Below are 13471 nucleotides of genomic sequence, written 5' to 3'. Positions count from 1 at the left end.
GAACCTGGGAGGTGGAGGCTGTGGTGAGCAGAAAATCGCGCCACTGCACTCCAGCCTGGGCAACAGAGTCTCGCTTTGTCTCAAAAAAAAAAAGAGCACAGGCTTTAGAGGCAGGCCAGTCTGGATTCAAATCCTGGCACCACCACTTAGCAATGAGTCCTTGGGTAAGTTATTAAACCCCTCGGTTTCACTTACTATTAATGGGGCACAGTATTAATGGATCTCATTGTGGTGTTACCAGGGCCAAATGCAAGTCCCTCAGCACAGGATTGGCAGAGAGTAAGGGCGCAATATATTATTATCTTTGCTGACCCAAACCCATTTTTTACTGTGTAGAAAGCAGAATTAGAATAATGCCTATTAATAAAGACTAGCTTCTGGAGAAGCAAATCCTGGGCTTATAAGGAGGCTGGCAGAGGATCAAGGCATTGCCCTATATCATGAACTGATAGCCGTGCCCTCCAGCACATCTGGAGGACTGGTAGGTAGAGAACCAGGTGAAATCACAAGAAGCACTGTCATCACACCTGGGCACATGCTAAACAAACTCTAGGGGCCTCCTGTCAATGAATCCTCTCAATAGCTCTGCAAGGCAGGTCTGATTTCTCACATTCGACAGATGAGAGAACCAAGAAGGCACTTGCCCCAGGGTCCCCAGTTTTGAGCTGCCAAGCTGAGGTTCTAACCTGGCTCAACTCCTAAGTTTATGCTCTTTCTACTATAGGGACCATGGCTGCCTTTGGATCCAGCCTCGGCTTCTCTATTACCTGAGCGGGACGAGAGGCTGACCTCTTCCTCAAGCTCTGCTTTATTCTTCCAGATCAGGGTTGCCAGATAAAATACAGGATGCCCAGTTATATTTGAATGTCAGATAAATAGCAAGTACTATTTCAGCATAAGTCAGTCTCAAATGTTGCATGAGACGTACTAAAAAAAAAAAAATGCTCATTGTTTACCTGAAATTCAAATTTAACTGGGAGCCCTGTACTTTTATTTACTAAATCTGGCAACTCTACCCCAGATGTCTGTGAGGTTAAGTGGGGCCAGGCCTGTGGTTGATGGAAGGACAGAGAGAGAGGTGGCAGGGACTGCTGGCCTCCTGAGGCAGAGCTGTCCCAGGTCTGGTGGGGCTATGATTCCAGAGAGGCCAGAGACTGAGTATGAAAGTGGCAGGCGGCTGGGTCTGAGGAGATGCCAAGTTGGGCTCTTGAGGGAAATAAACAGGTATATTTAGCTGTTGTGGCCTTGTGCCCTGAGGCCAGGAAGCAGCTTTTTAGCCTAAATCCAGATGTTAAAAACAGAAATGAAATCAGTATTTATGGCCCCAAACCCTCCAAGCAAGTCATGCAGTTCGTTCCCCTGTCAAGGCCTCCCTCCTTTGGCCCACACAGGGCCTGACCCTAGTCTAAGCCTACGCCCTGGGGAACGGACCCTGGGGGTGGAGGTGGTGGGTCAGGCCTTGCTCTCACTTTCACACCCGCTTCCTAGCCCTGAAACCAGAGAGGTTCCTGAAGTCCAGCCCAGCCAGGCCTGTGGGGCTGCTGAGAGGGGTTAAGTAAGAGGGAAAGTAAAAACCGACACTTGGGAGGAGGCTTTTAAAATAAACATCTGGGGGGAGGGATGCTCCCAAGGAGGCTGCGGTTTGCAGCTCAGCCAGCTGTGTTCCAGCTAATCAGGCCTCCCTGGGCTACTCTGGAGTTGCTGCCTCGGCCCTGGGATGGGGTAGGTTAAGAGGACAGGGGGAGGTCAGGGAGCTGGGGGCTGAGTTTCCCTGAGTAGAGCCTGGCACAGGAGAGGAGGCATCACCCCCACCTCGTCCAGGCCAGAAGATGTCCAGCTTCTTGAGGCTCTCCTAAGTCTGCCTCTCCTTGGACCAAGAGAAAATCCCGGTCCTTGACCAAGGTGGGCCTTGCCGGGAGTGGGGTGTAGAGGGAGGGGCACTGGAGAACTGATTGTACAGAAAGTCAAAGCTGGCAATCCAACTTCTTCCCCTCAGATTTATAGATGGGAAAACAGGCTTGAGCCACGCAGAGACTTGACCAAGCTCACACAGTCCCTTAGTGGCAGAGCAGAGCAGATATTCTCTTTCTTTTACATTTTGGATTTCCATATCTCCTCTCCCTCCTGGTCCAGCCCAACCTCAGGGCACCCCCCCACGAGGTGGGCGAGGATGGCTTTGTCACTTGCACCCACTTGGGGTGCTACTCAGAGATCTTGGGTGCACATAGGACGTGGGTGGGCCGAGCTTCTAGCTACTCCGTCAGGCCCTTCCTGTCATTCTGTTTCTGCCTCCCTTCTCCCTGCTTCTCCGTGTTCCTCCTCATTCTTTTCTGTGTGCAGGGAGACTACACCCCCCACCCCGCTCTTTCTCTGGCGCCTCTGAGGTCCCCCCTCTAGCCCCTAAATCACTCTGGAATCCTGGCTCTTTGAAGCCAGATCTGGGCCCCCCTCCCCTACTCCTTCCATTCCCAGGCTGGGAGAGGCTGAAGAGGCTGACGGCTGGAGGGCAGGGGGCGGGGCGGTGGCGGACCTGGCTTCCTTTTGGAGTTAATTAGGGAAAACAGAGAAATGTCAGCGGAATGAAAGGGCTGGGGGTGGGGGCCCGCTGGGGTAGGAGAGGAGGAAGTGGGCAGCTGCTCCCTCCCACTCAACCCCTCTCCCCCGCCCCCAGAAAGCTCTCAGCTCCGGGGATTTGCGACACGAAATGGAGGCTGTAGAAACCTGAGCGCTGGTGCGTGAAGAGAAAAACCGAGGCGCATCCCGGCTCGCCCCTCCCGTGTGCCCTCCTCCTCTTATACCGGCTTGAAAAATATTTCCTGTCTGTCTATTTCTCAATCCCTGGTTGATGTCCCAGGATTACTCAGCCTCTCCGGCTTTAGTCACTCTCTCTACCCGCTCCCAGGGTCCAGGGTGGGGGCAGAGGGAGGCTGGGAGGGAAGCTCTACTGCCAGCTGGGCCCGGGCTGGTCTGGGCATCCCTGAGGTTTTAACTGTCTCCTAACCACAGAGGATCTCAGGGCCTCCAGCAGCGAGCCCCAATGAGTCAAACTCCTGTTTCCTCCTCTCCCACCCCCGACCCAGTCAGGGCAGGTGAAGGGTAGAGGTGATGGCATGCTGGATGATGACGGTGTTGATGATGTGTTGCATAGGATGAAGCACCATCTCATTTAGTCCTCGCAGCAGCCTTCATAGTGCATACAAGTCAGCTGGCAATTCCGAGAGGCTGCATTCTAAACAAGTTCCTGGGTGATGCTGAGCCAGGGCCAGAGTGTGGACTTCTGTGGGCCCCAGTTTCTTCTGTACAGTGGGACGTTGGGCTAGAGGTGCTCTCCGATGTCACCTAGCTGTGACACTCTGAGCCTGTGCCTAAAGCGTCCCTGAGATGTCTAGTCCCCGAGACCAGCATCTCTTCAGCTTCATAGAGCAGGGCTCTTCTCCATCTTCTCTCTACCTCCTGTTCACTCAGAACAGGGATAAGGTCCAAGCTGCTGCTGCTGGTGGTGACTGACTGTCCCTTCCAGCACGCGCTTAGGTACACTTGGGCCTGAATTCCCCTCTAACAAATGCTACCTGGTATGGCCTTGGTCCTTCTAAGCCTTGGTTCCCTCATCTGTAAAATGGGGGTCACATACCTGGCTGGGCTGTTATGTAGAGGTTAAAAGTGATTGTGCTTGTGAAGCATCCAGCAGAGTGCCTGGCACACAGTAGGTGCTCAAATGCTGTTTTGAAATACAAAAATTAGCTGGGCTAGTGGTGTGCACCTGTAATCCCAGCTACTCAGGAGGTTGAGGCAGGAGAATCACTTGAGCCCAGGAGGCAGAGGTTGCAGTGAGCCGGGATTGCGCCACTGCACTCTAGGCTGGGCGACAGAGCAGGACTCCATCTTAAAAAAAAAAAAAAATGCTGTTTTGAAATGGAGGCTTGGAAGAGCGCTCTTCACCCCCACCCCACACAATTACTAACGGAACTACCGAATCTCTACTCCATGCCAGGCCTTGCTTGGCAAAGGCTAGGGGCATGTACAAACCATGGCTGCTGCCCTCCAGGAGCCCATGGTCCAGTGTGGGAGTCAGAGGCTCCCTTGAGAAAGCCAGGGCAAGGAACTGAGAGCCCGTGTCGCAGCCCTGAGAGAAATACCAGCGAATGTGTTTTCTGCACTTACATCTACCAGGCACTATTTTAGGTACCTTACATACATTTTCTTATTTAGCATTCACTAAAACCAGAAGAGGTGGTTACCATTATCACCCCCATTTTGCAGATGAGAAAACTGCAGTGGCATAGGGAGGTTAGGTAGACTTGCCCAGGATCACGGTGAGTAAGGAAAGGAGCTAGGAAGCAAACCTAGACTTTCTTACTCCAGAGCCTCTTAACCTCTACCCTCAACTCTCATGAAGACAGACTACCTTGGTGACCCCTATATTCCCAGTGCTCAGGGTGGTCAGGGCCCAGGGTGCTCTATAGGCATTCATTCACCGCTGGGGATATAAGAGAGTGACTGTTGAGGACCCTAAGTTTAGCTCCCATCTGATCTTCCTCTGTCTCTGCAGAAGCTGCTGATGGGAGCTCCACCCTGGGAGGGGCTGCCGGCACCATGGGATTGAGCGCCCGCTACGGACCCCAGTTCACCCTGCAGCATGTGCCCGACTACCGCCAGAATGTCTACATCCCAGGCAGCAATGCCACACTGACCAACGCAGCTGGCAAGCGGGACGGCAAGGCCTCAGCAGGTGGCAATGGCAACAAGAAGAAGTCGGGCAAGAAGGAGAAGAAGTAACATGGAGGCCAGGCCAAGAGCCACAGGGCAGCCTCCCCCCAACCAGCCCAGCTTCTCCTTACCTGTACCCAGGCCTCAGAGTTTCAGGGCTAACCCCCGGAATACTGGTAGGGGCCAAGGCCATGCTCCCCTTGGGAAACAGAAACAAGTGCCCACTCAACACCCACCCCCTTCCCCCCCCCCAGGGGGTTGAATATGCAAAGGGAGTTCTGCTGGGAACCCCCATCGAATCAATTGCTGTACCCATGGGGGTAGTGGGGTTAGTGTAGACACCAAGAACCATTTGCCACACCTGTTTAGTTACAGCTGAACTCCTCCATCTTCCAAATCAATCAGGCCCATCCATCCCATGCCTCCCTCCTCCCCACCCCACTCCAACAGTTCCTCTTTCCTGAGTAAGGTGGTTGGGGTGTTGAAGTACCAGGTAACCTACAAGGCTCCTAGTTCTGAAGAGTTTGAAGGGCATCATGACCTCTTGGCCTCTCCTTTGATTCTCAGTCTTCCCCCAAAGCATGGTTTGGTGCCAGCCCCTTCACCTCCTTCTACAGCCTGAGATCAATGCTCAAGTTTTGGAGGACATGATCACCATCCCCATGGTACTGACGCTTGCTGGATTTAGGGAGGGCATTTTGCTACCAAGCCTCTTCCCAACGCCCTGGGGACCAGTCTTCTGTTTTGTTTTTCATTGTTTGACGTTCCCACTGCATGCTGTGACTTCCCCCACCTCCTCCTCAAACAAGAGACTCCACTGCATGTTCCAAGACAGTATGGGGTGGTAAGATAAAGAAGGGAAGTGTGTGGATGTGGATGGTGGGGGCATGGACAAAGCTTGACACATCAAGTTATCAAGGCCTTGGAGGAGGCTCTGTATGTCCTCAGGGGACTGACAACATCCTCCAGATTCCAGCCATAAACCAGTAACTAGGCTGGACCCTTCCCACTACATAATAGGGCTCAGCCCAGGCAGCCAGCTTTGGGCTGAGCTAACAGGACCAATGGATTAAACTGGCATTTCAGTCCAAGGAAGCTTGAAGCAGGTTTAGGACCAGGTCCCCTTGAGAGGTCAGAGGGGCCTCTGTGGGTGCTGGGTACTCCAGAGGTGCCACTGATGGAAGGGTCAGTGGAGCCCCAGCAGGAAGGGTGGGCCAGCCAGACCATTCTTAGTCCCTGGGTTGAGAAGGCAGGGAGCTAGGGCAGGGACCAAATGAACAGAAAGTCTCAGCCCAGGATGGGGCTTCTTCACAGGGCCCCTGCCCTCCTGAAGCCTCAGTCCTTCACCTTGCCAGGTGCCATTTCTATTCCGTGAAGGCCACTGCCCAGGTCCCCAGTGCGCCCCCTAGTGGCCATAGCCTGGTTAAAGTTCCCCAGTGCCTCCTTGTGCATAGACCTTCTTCTCCCACCCACTTCTGCCCCTGGGTCCCCGGCCATCCAGCGGGGCTGCCAGAGAACCCCAGACCTGCCCTTAGGTAGTGTAGCGCCCCCTCCCTCTTTCAGCTGGTGTAGATTAGCCAGTAGTGTAGTGCGGTGTGCTTTTACGTGATGGCGGGTGGGCAGCGGGCGGCGGGCTCCGCGCAGCCGTCTGTCCTTGATCTGCCCGCGGCGGCCCGTGTTGTGTTTTGTGCTGTGTCCACGCGCTAAGGCGACCCCCTCTCCCGTACTGACTTCTCCTATAAGCGCTTCTCTTCGCATAGTCACGTAGCTCCCACCCCACCCTCTTCCTGTGTCTCACGCAAGTTTTATACTCTAATATTTATATGGCTTTTTTTCTTCGACAAAAAAATAATAAAAAGGTTTCTTCTGAAAGGCTGAACGTTTCTGTATAAGCGATGGAAGCTCCTGGCATGTGTGCATGAAGTGATGAGCTGAGGTGGGTGCTGGAAGAAGGGCGGAATCGGCAGGCGAGTTTGTCATTGCGCGTCTAGATGTTTCCGAATTGCGCGTGTGTGTGTGTGTGTGTGTGTGTGAGAGAGAGAGAGAGAGAGAGAGACTGTGCAATATGGCTGTGTATGCTTGCAATGCCGTTGTGCCTGTGAGACAGCGTGTGATTGACTGTGTGTCTGTGGATCTGTGTACCGTGTGCCGTTTTGTGATCGGTCCGCTGTGGGGGATGGGGATCTGAGTGCGGCGTGTCAGTGTGCAGTCTACGCTTGCGGCTGTCTCCAGGCAGAAGAGGAGACCCCGGCGCGGGCGGGGGCGGGTTGGCGCGGCGCAAACGCCTTGGGGAGAGGGTAGAGGACGTTTCCTTAGTTCCCGCCCCTTCCTGACTAAAATTGCCTACTCGAAGCGTCCCGGAGGGCTTCACGGGAGGAGGGTAGACTCTCCTTTGCCCCTGCACCCCCACCCCCGCTGCCTAGGGGTTTTGGGAAAGCGCGGGAGTGGGAGGAAATGCGGGAGGCGATTCTTCCAAAGCCAAGTCTGCAGCTCGAGCCTCAGTTTCCCCATCTGGAATTCGCCTTCCCGCTGACATCTCCGCAGCGAAACCTAAGAAATTGGAGGGCTCAACCTTTTCTTGCGGGGGTGAAGGGGACTGAAAGGACGTGCAGGAAATGAGATCCATCGCAGACTCAGCTCCCCTCCCTCCTTCCTGTCGGTGCTTTTCCACTCACTCGCCTGCTCTCCCATCTCCCCGCCCTCTCCGCCTGCCTCCTCGAAGCACTATGGGATTCCGAGGTTGCTGCAGCCAGAGAAGCTGCAGAAAACACCGAGCTGGGGGTGAAGGGGGACTTAAAAGGGGAACTACCCGGAAGGACCCAAGAACGCAAAGACAGAGCCACTGCGGTTAACTGGCTGGTCAGCAAGGGTATGCGGCTTTCTCCGCGCTGCGGAGCCTCCCAGAGCCAGGTCACCCATTCTGCCAGCTCAAGTCTGTTGTCATGGAAACCAAACCTTCCAACTTAAGAATCTGGGGGCGACTTTCTACTGTGAGAGGAAGGGTGGTGTGCACGGTTGCTGAGATGGAAGCAGGGTTTTGTTACTCAGAGCCAGGCTGCGGAGGGGCGGGGTGCCGGGCGCCTGGGTTCTATTCCAGGCACAGCAGCAGACTGGCAGAGCGCGTGAGCAGCTGTGGTTGGTCCCCTAATTGGTATGTGTGCCTATAAAGCTCTGAGCCAGAAACGCGTGGCCTCCGGGGGGACGGGAGGGAGGCGGCAGGCAACCCATCCCCACACCTCAGGCCATACTGGGGAGGCAGCTGCCCAGGCTCTAGGGCTATTTAAAAGGCTTTTATTTCCAGTTCCAGAGCCCGCCCGAATAGGTTTGTGGTCCTCTCCAGGCCTCCCCGTCTATCCTGGGCCTGCTCATTGCTGGTCCGGCTTTTCTGTGCAGGTCATAATGCGCTCAGACAAGTACAGCTCCAAGTGGCAAGTCATCTGGAGCATGACCTCAGGCTCCCAACCTCTGCTGGGCAGGCTCAGGTTTCTACCCCAGGGTAAGGCCCTCTTCTCTGGAATGTGGTCTGTGGCCACCAACAGAGCAGAGGGGATGGGAAAATGGGAGTCAGATGCTTCCCTCAGCAAGAGACACAGGTACTGCCAGGAAACCTTGTGTGACATCTGGGAACATGAAAGGTTACAAGTGAGTTCCAAAAAAGGGCTCCAAACCAAGTAGCAGCAATGTGGAAGAGTCAGGGAGCTGAACAGGGCGCTCACTCCTTTACTGTGGCCAAACGGCCCTGAGGTGAGCTCTGGTGGGGCAGCAGCCACCATGTATTAATCATCTCTAGCCCTGTGCCCAAGTTAAGTGTCTGACACCTTTAGCTTTGTCACAGTGATTTGTCAGGTCAACCAGGGATTTGAGGCAGGAAAGACTAGAGGAGCCTGGACTAGAGTGAAAAGAAAACAGCTCAGAAATTCACACAGGAAGCTGTAAGGCAGTACTGTTTCAATGCTTTATTAACAGTTGGAAACAAAACCAACAAACTGGAGGTGATGACATCCCAGAAGCCTATGAGGCAAGGGAAATAGGTTTGCATTTTGTCCCCCACACCTCTCTCTCTCTCTCTTTTTTTTTTTTATTAAATGCATCTTAGCAAAAGTAGATTAAAAAAGAAAGGGTCAAAGCCCCAGATGTCAGCGAGCAGGGAGGAGGTGACCCAGGGGAGCAACAGACGCCCTGCATCAGCGTCCTCCCAGGAATAGTCCAAAGGAGCTGCTCTTGCCCCTTTATACACAAGTACCAGCAACCAAAACCCTCCCTCCTGGCAGTAAGGCCTCACTATAGTTGCCCTCATGCTTCCTAAGCTCTCTCTTGCGCTAACAACTCTAATTCTGGGCCAAGCCCAAGAGTGCCATTCTTTCTTCCTAGCTGGGGATGGAAAGCTGAGAGGGGCACAAGGAGGACAAAAGTGTCACCCTAAGCCAGAGAATTGGAGCTTCCTGTGGTTGGGGCCACCAAACAGTTCAGTGTGCCCACCCACTTCTCTTTTAGAAGAGAGCTGGGGTACAGCATATGAAGGCACTCCTGGTGCCCAGTTCCCCAGAATGTCCAGTTAGCATCTGCACATTTGGCTTGATACATTTATACATTTATAAAAAACTCTGTGGTCTTAGAGTTCCCGCTACTCTTAGGCCTGGCCCAGCTCAACCAGAGAAGGGGTTCCTCCTGTGTCGGATTCCCTGGGAGAGAGGATCTGCCTTGGACTCAAGGGTCCAGAAGGTCCAGGGGCACATTCAGGATTGGGCCTGTGAGGAGAAATCCCAGGAACTCTGTAACCTGCCACCAAAGATTCTTACATTATGGAGGGGAAAGGGGGAAGGAACAGTTTTCTTTAAAAAAATTTTTTTTCATACAAAAATAGATCCATTTGCAAAACAATTTCTCAGCCAGGAGGCTCCACCTCCCATTTCCTTGTAGACAGAGGGTGAGGTGTTGGGATGGTCACAATACAACCCATAGTCCAGATGAGATGCACCAAAGCTCAGGGAAGGCATGAGGAGGGAAGGTGGCTCAGTAGCCTGGGGTTGGTGCAGAGCGTCCAGAGAGGCAAGGGCATAAAGTGTGGCAGAAGCTGGGGGCAGGTCCCGCACTGTCGCTATGCCCTGCCTGCCTGCCCACAGGCTCTGGCCTGGGCCACGGCACAGCAGGGAAAGTGGTCCAGATCCTTTGCTTTGGAGGCCTTTCCCAGGAAGGTGGGGTAAAGGTGGGATTTGCTCCCTGCTTCCTTAGGAGCAGCTCCCAGTGCCACACCACTAATAATAAATAACCACAGTCAGGAGAGGGAAGAGCAGAGACAACAGCAATGAAAGGAGGGATGTAGCCCAAAGGTTTACAAGCCCCATGCTGTTCTCAGGGCCAGAGAAACCACAAAAGAAAAGCACAAATCCAGCAAGATTGACCTAGGGGGGAAAGCCCATTAGAAAGTCAGGGCTGAGAAAAAGCAGGCTGGGCCTTGTCTGAGATGAGGCCCTCTGAGTAACAGAGAGGAGACAGGGTTAAGGCAGCAAACATGGACCCTGCTTTGGTAATACAACAGCCAGGGCTGGCTAGGTTGGGCTCAGGCCTCCCCCACACTGCCCTTTCCTTCTGGCCTCCAGGCAGCTGAAGCTGTATGTGATGTTGAGAGAGCAGCAGGCCAGAGAGAAAGACAGGGTCAGGGTGGTGGGAGTGGCCACCCCAGAGGAATATCCCCTTGAGCCTTTAGGCACATGCTGCAGGGCAGGACAGTCTGCGGCTCCACTGAGAAGCTGCCACGGTCACAGGACCCACGTTAGCTTGCACGGCCAACCAACTCCTTGGCTTCCTCAAGGATTGTGGGGAACGTCTCACTGTTCTTGGGCACCTTGGCAGGAACAGTGGCCATGGCATCATCCTTGGTCAGCTCCAAAGGTAGCAGAGATGTGACTGCACACCCGGCCTTCCTGTTGGCTGCAAGAGAAGATGAGAGATTCTGTCCATGGAAGGCCTCATTTCTAATTTCTTTCAAACTCTACAGCAGATAATCAGCGTAAGCCATGCAGACGTGACTACCTTGGCCAGTTCATAGAGGCCTTTACTTTGAAGAAAGAGGGGCAGAGATCCAGCATGTGGAATATATTGTTGGGTGGCAAAGAATGTAAGAGAGTGTGGTGCAACAGGAAAGGAAGCCTTGCCCCCTTGCTTCCCTGTGTGAAAATTGCACAAAGTTTGAACACAGACGGACAGACAGAACTGGGTTGAAGTGTTAGCTATGTGACTTAGGGAGAGATGAAGTACTCAAAGTCTATTTTCTCGTAATAGGGATGTTGGAATTCAATAGACTAAAGCTTAGTACATAGTATTATTTTTCTTTTCTTGGCAGGTCCCAGGAAACTCCTAGGCCAAAACACTTTTCAGTCAGCCCTGGGAGGGTTGTCCCTAGCAGAAGGCGACCTTCCATAAGTGGCTGGAGAGACTCCTGCAAAGAGGAACAGCAGCCACGCATTGGCATCACACTCCCACGTGTTCCTCCAACAACGGATGCCCACATGCCCTAGCTCTTTCCCACCCCTTCAAAGGTAGCAGCCGTAATACAAATGCCAAGGGCCCTACAAGGTGTGTAGAGTATGTGGGGGTGGCGTGGTGGGGGAGGTAGTAATAAAAGCTATGTCAGGGAAGCAGAACTGGGATCAAGATGGACAGGAGAGGACCCCTACCAAGAAATCTCGCCCATGTGGCTGAGGGATGGTCAAGTTCCGGCTGTCATCCCAGATTAGAAAAGAAGAACCAAATCAATCCACGAGTTTCTGTTCTAACTGCTGGGTTTCATCCCCAAGACTCTCATATTCATTTATGGTATCTAGGCTTATGGCACCAGTATCTGCAGCAGGAAGGCCACTCTTTGAGACCATGCCCATCTCATGATGTCTCCTCCTCCCATGCCCCAGAACAGCACAGAGCAACTGTGTATACACAAAGAGCTGTCTAGGATGAAAGAAGCCTGACACGAAAGGCCATATGTTATGGGTCAGCTTCTATGAAATGTCCAGCACAGGCAAACCCAAAGATAGAAAATAGACTGGTGGTTGCCAGAGGCAAGGGGAGGGGAGAATCAGAAGTGACTGCTAATGGGTATTATGAAGTTTTTCTTTTGCGGATGATGAAAACGTTCTGGAATTAGATAGTAGTAATGGTTATACAATCTTGTGGATATTCTAAAACCCCTGAATTACACATTTTTAAAAGGTGAATTTTAGCTATGTAAATGGTATCTCAATTGGAAAGGAAAAAAAAGACTTCCTGGAGATCTGGGAAAGCTGGAGTGGAGAAAGCAGTACCGGAATGTTTAGAAGCAGGACCAGATGAAAGAGCCGAGCACTCCTAAATGAAGACCAAGACTGGGGCAGCTGCATGACTGGAACGAAGCGGCTTTTTGGACGAGCAAAAAGCTTTAGGTAGGCAGAAGCCAAACGGGATCAGATAGCCCGTCTTTTTTTGTTTTTTTTTTTGATGGAATCTCAGTCGCCCAGGCTGGAGTGCAGCAGTGCAATCACAGCTCACTGTAGCCTCAACCTCCCAGGCTCAAGTGATCCACCCACCTCAGCCTCCCTAGTAGCTGGGACTATAAGCATGCGCCACCATATCTGGCTATTTTTGTATTTTTTTGCAGAGATGGGGTCTCTCCATGTTGCCTAGGCTGGTCTTGAACTCCTGGGCTCAAGCAATCCTCCCACCTTGGAACCTAAAGTTCTGGGATTACACACCACAGCCTGCCAAAGCCCAAGTCTTAACCAGGTCTTCTCTCCCTGCAGAGCCATGACCCAGAGCTACTGTCTTCATCCCAGGAGAGGCTGCCCATAGATCAAGCAGGGAACACACAGCATGCACACAGGTTACCAATTTAAAGGTCTCCTCCTCCTCCTCTACTTCCCAGGGGCACAAGAGGTTGTCTACCAAGAGGAGAAAGAATAGTGAAGACTCTGACTGACAGCCATAGGACTTATCTAGTTACAGATCATAGGTATGTGACCGAGACTGTGGGAATTTCACAAAACGACTTATTGGATTATGAACATAAACTACTGCCCCGTGACTGAGACAAGTGAGGAAAAGAAGCCTACATGAATGTGACTATGATGGTCTACATGTGTACATTTCTCATACTGTCCTTACCACCAAAATCTTCCTCAGGCCTTCTACATTTCCACTCTCTTCTGAAGTACTCCCTCTCTAGACCCCATTTCTCATATCCAGAAGGGTAGTAGTTTCCTATCATTTTATTATTTCTTTGAATTCAGTCTCCAGCAGTTGAGAAGACACTGCGACTCTGTGCGTGCGTGCGAGTGTGTGTGTGTGTATGTGTGTGTAACTCTAGTGGTATATATATATGTTGAAATAACATCTGACTCCAGACCTTGGTAAAAGGAACACTGGGCCACTTGTCCTGGGCAACACAGGAGAAGGCAGAGTTCCCATGTGGTAGGTCTTAAGCTGCTGCTTTCTGTGGTTTCTTCCTCCAAAATAAGAAGATACCAGTTGTACCCAACCAAGTGGTGTTTCTAGACTTCTCTGGACTCAAGAAGCTTCTGATGTATTACAAACTTCATAAGAACCAGGAGCAGAGAGTAGGCAGGGGGAAGATCAAAATTTCCCTTTTAAGCCTTGAAAGCCTATACACCACGGAGGGTGTGATGTGGCCTAAGGTCAGGGGCTGAGAACGCTCTTGTTGGAACAGGTCTCCCAGCGTTGCACTCAGTCACCGTTATGCTCAGCAGGTTGAACAGTCAAGAAAAACTGACCTCCC

General features: G+C 52.4%; 2 protein-coding genes across 30 annotated transcripts in view; one reads left to right on the top strand and one right to left on the bottom strand.

Annotated features, from left to right (window-relative positions):
* LOC129486249 (protocadherin gamma-C4) overlaps positions 1 to 6579 on the top strand; it is a 187994-nt gene extending 181415 nt beyond the window's left edge. For all 25 annotated transcript variants that reach the window (XM_055285883.2, XM_055285880.2, XM_055285878.2 and 22 more), the window contains exon 4: positions 4550 to 6579. In XM_055285883.2, coding sequence (XP_055141858.1) covers positions 4550 to 4776 — 227 coding nt within the window. In that variant the 3' untranslated portion in view covers positions 4777 to 6579. The remainder of the gene's footprint in view (positions 1 to 4549) is intronic.
* Positions 6580 to 8648: 2069 nt separating this feature from the next.
* The window catches only part of DIAPH1 (diaphanous related formin 1), a 107898-nt gene continuing 103075 nt past the window's right edge, over positions 8649 to 13471 (bottom strand). For 4 of the 5 annotated variants that reach the window (XM_055285866.2, XM_055285864.2, XM_055285859.2 and 1 more), the window contains one exon: positions 8649 to 10638. In XM_055285866.2, coding sequence (XP_055141841.1) covers positions 10481 to 10638 — 158 coding nt within the window. In that variant the 3' untranslated portion in view covers positions 8649 to 10480. Of the gene's footprint in view, positions 10639 to 12564; positions 12618 to 13471 lie in introns of all 5 variants that reach the window. The other variant, XM_055285863.2, reaches the window with a different exon arrangement.

This window comes from Symphalangus syndactylus, chromosome 7 (genome assembly GCF_028878055.3).
Source record: "Symphalangus syndactylus isolate Jambi chromosome 7, NHGRI_mSymSyn1-v2.1_pri, whole genome shotgun sequence".
NCBI classification, from domain to species: domain Eukaryota; kingdom Metazoa; phylum Chordata; class Mammalia; order Primates; family Hylobatidae; genus Symphalangus; species Symphalangus syndactylus.
This window is presented reverse-complemented; position numbering and strand designations above follow the sequence as displayed.